General features: G+C 60.7%; 1 protein-coding gene across 1 annotated transcript in view; it reads right to left on the minus strand.

The window, feature by feature from the left end:
* MYRF (myelin regulatory factor) overlaps positions 1-8,798 on the minus strand; it is a 39,027-nt gene that overhangs the window by 18,597 nt on the left and 11,632 nt on the right. Inside the window, exons 5-7 of the mRNA XM_010854061.1 lie at positions 3,212-3,367; positions 2,827-2,971; positions 2,390-2,653 (exon numbers count right to left, since the gene is read on the minus strand). Coding sequence (XP_010852363.1) covers positions 2,390-2,653; positions 2,827-2,971; positions 3,212-3,367 — 565 coding nt within the window. The remainder of the gene's footprint in view (positions 1-2,389; positions 2,654-2,826; positions 2,972-3,211; positions 3,368-8,798) is intronic.

An 8,798-nucleotide genomic window follows, 5' to 3' on the forward strand; every position in this document is an offset into this window, starting at 1 on the left:
AGGGCTGTTGGCTGGGCCATGGGACCCCTGCCTCCCAGTCGGGCAGCTCTTCTGCGGGGCAGGGTCCCACAGACTCAGGGGCTGGAGGCCTTGAGGTCTCCCCCCTCCCCTGTTACAGGCATTTCTCTTTACCAGCCCCCTTGGGGTGCCCGGCAGGGCCCAGGGCTGAGTTGCAGGTGGGGGGCCTTGGGCTCCCACCCTGCATCCCCTCAGACCTACAGGGCACTAGGGGGGCCTGTCACCTGTGTCCCTGAGGCTGGTTCAGGGATTCAGGGACTCCCTCCTCAGATCCAAGGGCCAGGCCAGCTTTTTTCTTCCTGCACCCACTGAAGCCCCACTTCCTGGAAACTCTAGGGGGCCCTGGGGGCTGGGCCTGGGAAACGTCAGTGGGTCACCAGAGGGGCTGCCCTGCCATGGGCAGGTGTGGGCTGGGCAGGGAGCCAGCTTGCCAGGCCTGCACTCATAGGTTTTGTGTTATCAGTGGTTCAGGAGAGAAAGAACAAACTCGACTCTGAGAGGTCAGCACGTCCTACATGAACCCTGCGCTCGCCTGAACAGGAAGGCGGTCGCCACTTGCAGGGGGCTGGCTCTCTGGCCATTGTGGCCCCCACATCTGGGAAGACTGCCCATCATCAGGCCCAGGCAGTGTCTGAGGCGACCTAGTCACTGCAGACACGGCCCTGGGCTAACTGAGGGTCCCCAAGCTCCTCTGGACAAGCCAACCCCCTACCAGCTCCCCCAGGCCCCGTGGGTGAGGATGACAGGAAGAAGTGATGGGGACCCGGTCCTTGCTGTGGGCCTCGCGGCCCGGTGGGCGGACCGGGGCCTCTCCAGCTCCGTCTCCCCGCCTGCAGCCTGCACTGCCCTGACAGTGATCTTGTGTAAAGACCCTTCTCTCCCTCTAGCCCCTGCAAACTCACGTGCCAAGTCCGTAGGACTTGCCTTCTTCCTCCAAACTCCTCACAGCGCTCGAGCTGCTGATTTACTGATTACTAACTCCCTCCTCAACTAGACCCACTGCAGAAGACGCGGCCCTGCCTTGTTTTCCACCTAGAACAGGGCCTGGCAGGGGTGGGGCGGTGGGAGCCGCCCGGGGCCCATGGAGCGTCTGTGTGGCTCTGGACACACGCTTTCTCTCCCTGGGAAATGGCTTCAGTGGGCCATCTGAATCCTGCTGTGAGGGAGACGGGGCTCTATGCACAGGCTGGCTGGTTTTGGGGTCCCCAGGAGCTGGCTATTGGGGCAGTTGATGAGCTCACATAGAGGCCTGGGGTACTGCAGTGGGCACCCAGCAGACACTCGTTAGGTGGTGGTAGTTCTCTTCCCTCCCTACCCTTCAGGGTCCGCAGCTTTAGGACAGCGTCTCAGCCTGAAGCAGCCAGCTGCCTTCTACCGCTATGGCTCACCCCTGCCTGGCCTCCCCCTCTATAAACCAGGACATGGCCACTGTCCCCCAGTACTTCCTCTGGGCTTCCTCCCCCGATTCTCACAGTCACATGATGGGGCAGAAGCATTTGGGGCTCCCTTTAGAGCTGCGGCTGCTGAGGCCCTAACCGAGGTTGCGGGTCAGTACCCAGAAGAATGGGCTTCCCTGGTGGCTCAGCGGGAAAAGAATCCGCCTGCAATCCCAGAAGGTTGGGAATAGTGGAGCTGGAGATGGAGCCTGGCTGTCTGATGGGTGTCATGCTCCCAGCACCCCACTATCCTTCTACTCAGAGACGGGGTCCCCTGCCCCCTGCCTCAGCCTGGGGGTGGACCCAGAACTTTCTCTGAGCACCTCTGCAGGGCTTGGCAAACCCATGCTCCCTGCCTCTACGTGGGCTAGGCGGGTGGCCTCCTAGAACCTCAGGTCACAGCTGGGCCCAGGCTGAGCCCCTGGGTCAGGCGGGGACGTGGGTAACTTGGAGAGGAGCGGTGGAGGGGGGACCTGCAAGGGGGAGGCTGGCTTGTCCCCACAGCTGCACTGACTTCAGGTCCCACACCTGCACCATCGGCCAACTCCCTGGGGCCACGGAAAACAGCACCGTGAGGGATTTGGGTGCCTGGGGTGCCCGCCTGCAGGTGGAAGTGCCCCTGAATGCAAACAGTCCTGCTGGTCTCAGCCCCTCCCCCAACTCTCCACAGAGCTCGGGGTGGAGCCTTTTCTAGCACTTACATCAGCCCTCATCACTCCCCTGCTCGGAACCCTCAGCTGCCCACTGCCTCAGCACAAAGCCTCCTGGCTTAGCCCTGGAGCCCCCGCCCACCACCACCACCTTGCTACCCGCAGGGCAGCCCGCTCCCCACATCCCAGCCTCGGCCCCAGGCCCACTGTCACTGTGCCCACGCCTTGCCTGGCCCGGGGCCCCTGCGTCCTAACCCGCCCGCCACACTCCTTGCCCTCACTCACCCGGGGGCATAGGGAGCCTTGGGCTCTGCCTTGATGGGGGGCCCAGAACCCCCCAGGAAGGGCTTGGGAGCAACACCCATGCCGTTGTTGTTGTTGCAGTTGAGCGGGGCGCTGTAGCTCGGGGGTGGGAGGGCCCCATGGCGCCCCGGGGAGGGTCCGCCCCCCGGGGGGCTCAGGTGGTGGACCCCGCTGGAGCCGGGGATCGCTGGCTGCCCATGGGGGTAGGAGGCCGCACTGGCTGGAGCAGAGATGTCAGGGAAGCAGCTGCGGAGAAGGGAGGAAGCTCAGCGCCAGCGGGGGCCCCCAGCCCCTCCCGGGGCCCCACCCGCGGGGCAGCGTGGACCCCCGCAGAGGGCTCGGAGGCTGGGGGAGGGGGAGGAGCGGCTTTCGGAGGCGGGGCAGGTGAGGCCCGAGGGGCTGGGGGCGGGGCCACTCACAGGTCAGAGGCGTCCTCCTTGCTGATGTACTCCTCCAGGATGCTCGTGTCTATGTTGGAAGGCTCCAGGGCGCCGTTGATGTCGTGGCCTGCGGGGAGGAGTGGACGTGAGCCAGGGCAGAGACCCAGCACCCACCGGCCCCCACCTGTGTCCACGCGGAGAGAGAGCCCTTCACAGTCACCACCTGCCGCACCTCCAGTAGGCAGGGACAATGCTGTCCCCAGCCCACAAGGCCCCCTGGACTCCCCCAGGAGGGGAGGGGCCCACAGTCTGCATCTGGACGGACCCACCGTCTCCTGCCCCTCCATCCCCTCTCCCAGATGTGTGACATGAGCAAGTCCCTTTGTCTTGTCTATAAGATGGGGTGAACGTGTCCCCATCTTACAGGGTGCCGTGAGCAGCAAATGAGGTGCCGCCACCCTCACGGACTTGGGCCCAGACTCGCTGACCCTGTCCTGCTCTGTCCTCCAGGCGGTGGTTCCAGACAGCCCAGCTGCGGGCAGCCAGGAGCATCGGGCCTGGCTGGGCTGGACCACGCATCCTGGGTGGGGGCACGGGGGTGGCGCATGGGGTTGGGGGAGATTCCTGCACCCCAGGCCCAGCTGCAGGTGGAGAGGGAGTTGGGGTCAGAGTCAGGAGCGACCAGCTCCCCCTCAGTGTGTGTGCCTACCACCTCATAATGAGGGTGAGGGTGCTGAGCCCAGAGGAGGAAACAGCCTCAGAAAGGTTCAGCGGGGAACAGCAGGGGCCCCGGGCCCTCCCCCTGGCCTGGCCTGGCCCCACCAAGGGGGGGACTCTCAGAAAAGGCGCCCCCATGCTCTTGGGCATCAGCAGGGGAGGAGATGCCCTCCCCTGCTGCCCCCTCCCGGGGTCACCTTGCAGGGAGAGTTGGAGGGCGGGGTGATAAGGGGGCTGACGTGGGAGATGCGTCAACTGCGATAATGGAGGCTTGCCCCCCCCACCCTGTTAGCCTGGGCTGGCTGGCCCCACTGAGGCAGGAAGCACCCCTCCCACAGGCCCCTAGGCTTTGAGTCAGGGGTCTGTACCTCATGTTCCCTCCCCTGGTGAACCCTGGGAACAGATCTCAGGTCCAGGAATAAATCCTAGATCACCTACTGCGTGCTGTGTGACCTTGGGCAGGTCACTCACCCTCTCTGAGCCTCAAGCTCCTCAGTAAAATGGGGACAGGAACAGCTAACACTTTATAGGGTTGTTCTGAGGATGAAACAAATTAAGGTGTATAAGGGGCCCGGCACATAGTGGGTGCTCAGCAAACAGTGGCTGTCCTCACTCTCCAGCACCCAGAGCCCTGGGGTCCCCAGGAACCCCCAGCCCAGGCCTCTCCCTGGCCCCAGCCGGCATTTCAAGAATGCTGAGCCCCGCTTAGGTGATTAATGAGTGGCTAAGCCCTCCTAGGAGTCACGCGCTGCCTGGGACAGGCCCTCCTGCCTGGGCTCACCCGGCCGGGAACAAGGGACATCCACCAAGCATCACCAGTGGCCGCCCGGGGCAAGGGGAGCTTCTCAAGCTGGGAGTGACCAGGCTGCAGGCCGAGATCCTAGGACTCCAGTCACACTCTGGCCCTGACTCCGTCCTTCCCAGTTAACTGAAGGTCCCATTTATTGAGTGCCTGCTGTGTGCCAGGCACTTTTAGAGCCTAATACATTAATAATCGTAGGAGTTTATTCTATGCAAGGCAACCTACAGGCCCTTCCCGTGCAGTGAGATGCTTCATCCTCCCAACCTATAACGGTGACAATGACACGATGATGATGATATTGACAGGGGCTCCCACTGAGTGCCCACCAGGCCCCAGCGCCCTTCTAAGCGCCTAATGGGTTTACCTCCCAATCGCCCCTGAAGACCTGGTGTTTGTTATTAGCCTCATTCCCTTTGTCCAGAGAAGCGAAGTCTCTTGCCCAAGGCAACGGGGCGAGGAGAGGCCAGGGGCGTAGGCCTGACTCCGAGAGGGAAGGTTTGGTTGGTGGGTGCAGAGGCTTCCCAGCCATCCTGGGCGACCCCCCCGCATGGGGGGATGGTCCCGAGGGAGGCAGGATCGGGCACAGGGAATGGGGAGGGAGGAGGTACTGGAGCGTCACGCCCACCTTGGCCGCTGAAGCTGCAGGTTTTTGAGACTGAACTTGGAATCCACAGTGAATGATGGGGTGATGGAGTCATGGTGTTGCTATTTATAACAGGCCAGGCCCCCTCCTCCCCTCCTCCCCCTCCTCCCCTGGCTAGGAGCACTCCTAATCACCCCTAATCCTCCTGCCCACCTCCCCCCACCCCAGGGATTGGTGGGGGGGCTCAGACAGAGGCATCTTGGGAGACCCTAACGAGAACCAGATGTGGTTGGGGGGAGGAGAGGCCCTCCGGTGCCAGGGGCCGGGCGGACGGGAGGATACAGGCGGGAGGGGTGAGCCACTGGGGCAGGGTGGGGGTGGGCCAATGGGTGGGAGAGAAGTATGAGGTTTGGGGGCTTGGTGGTCCTCCTGAGGGACACTGACCCCAAATATTCACTTTCTCTGGGAGTCGTCGAGGCCTGTCTGGCCCTCTCCCCACACCACCCATTCTAAAGGGTCCAGCCACTAAGCAAATGCCCCCAGTCTGTCCATGAACCACACTGGAGATCTCTAACCCAACTTTCCAGCCCAGGGACTCCTGAGGCTGGAGCAGAGGCCCCCAGGAACTCAGGAGAAAGGCAGGGTGCCTAGGGCACACTCTTGAAGGTGCCCCCTTCCCCACCGCTCCCAAAAGGACCCTGGAAATCTCTGAGCCGGCAGCAGACACCTGTCAGGCAGGAAGCTAAGAGATCTTCTGCTGATCCTCAAGACCTCCCTGGGAGGTGTGGAGGCTGCCCAAGGTCCCACAGCCTGAAGGTGGCACCACCAGGTCACAAACCACCATCCTTGCCCTCCCTCTCCCCAGACCCTCCAACTTGCCATTGCTCGGGGCACCCAGAACCCTAGTGCAAGGCCTGGCAGCTGGGCCCCCTGCGGCCCCCACGGCTGCTCCTGCCCCAGTGGCCCTCCTTGCAACTCTCCACGGTCCAGCCCCAGCCTCGCGCTCTCCTGGGACAAAAAGCCCCACTTGCTCTTCGGGGCTTTGGCATGTGCTGTTCCCTCAGTTCAGTTCAGTCGCTCAGTTGTCTCCGACTCTTTGCAACCCCATGGACTGCAGCACACCAGGCCTCCCTGTCCATCACCAACTTCTGGAGTTTACTCAAAGTCACATCCACTGCGTCGGTGATGCCATCCAGCCATCTCATCCTCTGTCCCCCACGCTGTTCCCATTCCTCATCACTCGTTAGGTTTTGCCTTAAGTGTAAGTTCCTCCCAGAGACCGTGTCTGACTCTCCTAATTCCTTGAGTGGCAGCCTCCTTTCTACTGTCTCATCAGGCTCTTTGCTCACATGCCCTAAGGGGCAGAGTTGGTCCTCTGCCCACCCACAGCCCCCATTCACTGAGTGGTCATTCTGTCACACACTTAATACAGCTTTCTGGGGGGCTGCACGGCATGTGGGATCTTAGTTCCTCGACTAGGGATCGATCTCATGCCCCCTGCGTTGGAAGCATGGGGTCTTGAGCACTGGACCATATATAACTCATATATAATTCTTATAACAATCCTATGGGGTAGGTGGTTTTCTTGTTCCCTGTTTCACAGATGAGGAAACTGTGGCTCAGAAAGGATAAATGCCTTTCCACTGCTTTGCAGGTATGGCAGCTGGGCTGAGTCCTCCCCGTCTGCCCTCTGTGGCATTAGCATCTAAGCATTCCATAGGCACACAATAAATGTTCATGGGATGAATGAGCAGAGTGGCAAGCGGGGCACTGGAACCAGGCCTGCCTGGGTCTGGGGACCTCCGCCTGGCTATGCTGCAGTTAGGGTCCAGGGCCAGACAGGGCCCCTCCAGGCACCGCCCCTGCCTCGCTGAGCTATGCACCCCAGCTGCTCCTCATTAATTAGGCCCTTTATTACCTGCCTTTAACAGGAGCCAGACACTGCTCCTTCCCAGGGAGACAGGGATGGGGGCTGTGGGAAGGAAGCCCCCTGCCCTCCTCTCTCCTCTTCCCTCTAAGGCCACCCAGCTGGGCAGAAGGGGAACTCGGGGGACACAAGCCAGGTGCGGGCTGAGGGCGGGTGGGGGCCCAGGTGGTCCTCCACCCTGGACCCTTCCCTTCCTCCCCCTCATGCTCACGCCCCCTCACCACCAGCTGTGGCCGCTGGCTGAGTCTCGGGCATTGTCCCGGGGACCGGGGGAGGGTGGGGACACGGCACAGTGGGAGGCTTGTGCCCTGTCCACACCCTCCCCCCCACCCGTCAATGGGGCACTTGTCAATTCATGCCCCAAACATGGCGGAAATCCCGTCGGCCACGTGGCTGTGGGCAGGGCAGGCCAGGGCCTAAGGATGCTGTCCGGGCAGAGCTGATCGGAACCCGGGGCAATCAGGGCACAGGTCTATCCTCCCACTGTCGACTGTCCACCCCAGGGATCCTGCCTCCAGACGAGGGCTGACCAGGGTAGCAATGGTTAGAAGACTGCCCATCTTGGCACTCCCACAATGCCCTAAATGGACCCCTGGGGTCACAGAGACCTGGTTGGTAATGTGGGCCCTTCCCTCATTGCTGCGTGACCCTCAGTAAGTGGCCTGACCTCTCTGGCCTTAGCTTCCTTCAAGTGCAGGAGATTCCTGCATCATGGGGTGGTCGTGAGTCTTCAATGAGATGGTGGGAGAGCTCCTCACCCCAGGAGGCCATTCCTCAGTTAGTGTTAACTATCCTGTCTCCATCAACCTTGGGATTCCTGTCTCCTTTCCTGCCCAGGCACAGCTGGTGCCATGTTGTTATTCTGGCACACCCGTGGCATAGTCCAGTCTCCAGGACCTGGCTCTAGCCATCCCCACTCCAGTGGGTAGGACTTCTGTGACTGTCTGCCTGCCCTGCCAGTCCTTCCTCAATCACCCCAGTCACAGAGGGCCCCCCGTGCTGTGGTTTCATCTCCCAATATTGACTGAGCTGATCAACATGTGCCAAACTAGTTCCCACTGGGACAGGGCACATGGGCTCTCACCTTCCTTGGTCTGGACTTTCTATCTTTATTAATATGACCTATGATTAATATATGATAACTAATTCAGGCTTCAAATTGTGACCAGAGCCTTCTCACCCAAAATGCCTTCAGGTCAAATGCTTGATTCTGCAAGCGACCCTCTGCATCTCAGCATCAAATCCCCAGTTAGCCTGGGGCTGAATGACAAGGATGTGGCTTTGGAGTCATTGCCAGCAGATCCTTAAATCTGATCCACCGTTGTCTTTGTTCCCTCTCAACTTCTTGCCAAAAATACAGTCGAGTCCTGCATCCTGTTTGCAGAGACCCTTCTACTCCAGGGGACCTGAAATCTTTAGCCCCCTCTGGGGTCTAGCTGTGTCCTCCCTGGGTTCCCACACAGCTGCCATCCTGTCCTCAGATCCACAAGGCTGAACTCTCAGCCCCAAGATGCTCCCAAGCCAGGTTCAACAGAGCTGGGCCTGGCAGCTGTGGTCCCTTCTTAGGGAACCTGCATTGGTCCCTAGGGATTTCCACTTTACGACCCCCAACCTTCTCCCACAGCGACCAGGCCAGGCAGGTTGAGGAAGACCCCTCCCCGCAGAGGTAAAATAGGCTCCTTGCAGCTCAGGGTGGGCTTACCAGGGTCACCCAGGCCCATTTGTGTTCACACACCAGCATGCCCCACATGCACGTGTGCACACAAGAGCACACTCCCAGGCATGTATCCACTAGCACACACACGATCATGTACATCCAAACATACACCTGTGCAGAGGCACACACGCCAAACACTGACACACGCATGTGCACACGCCGGCATGGTCCAAGTATGCTCACTCATACCTTCACACAATTATTTACTGAGCATCTACTATGTTTCAGTCATGATGGTAGGCTCCAGAGATGAAGCAATAAACAG

Source organism: Bison bison, unplaced genomic scaffold (assembly GCF_000754665.1).
Source record: "Bison bison bison isolate TAMUID 2011002044 unplaced genomic scaffold, Bison_UMD1.0 scf7180017864334, whole genome shotgun sequence".
In the NCBI taxonomy this organism is placed as follows: domain Eukaryota; kingdom Metazoa; phylum Chordata; class Mammalia; order Artiodactyla; family Bovidae; genus Bison; species Bison bison.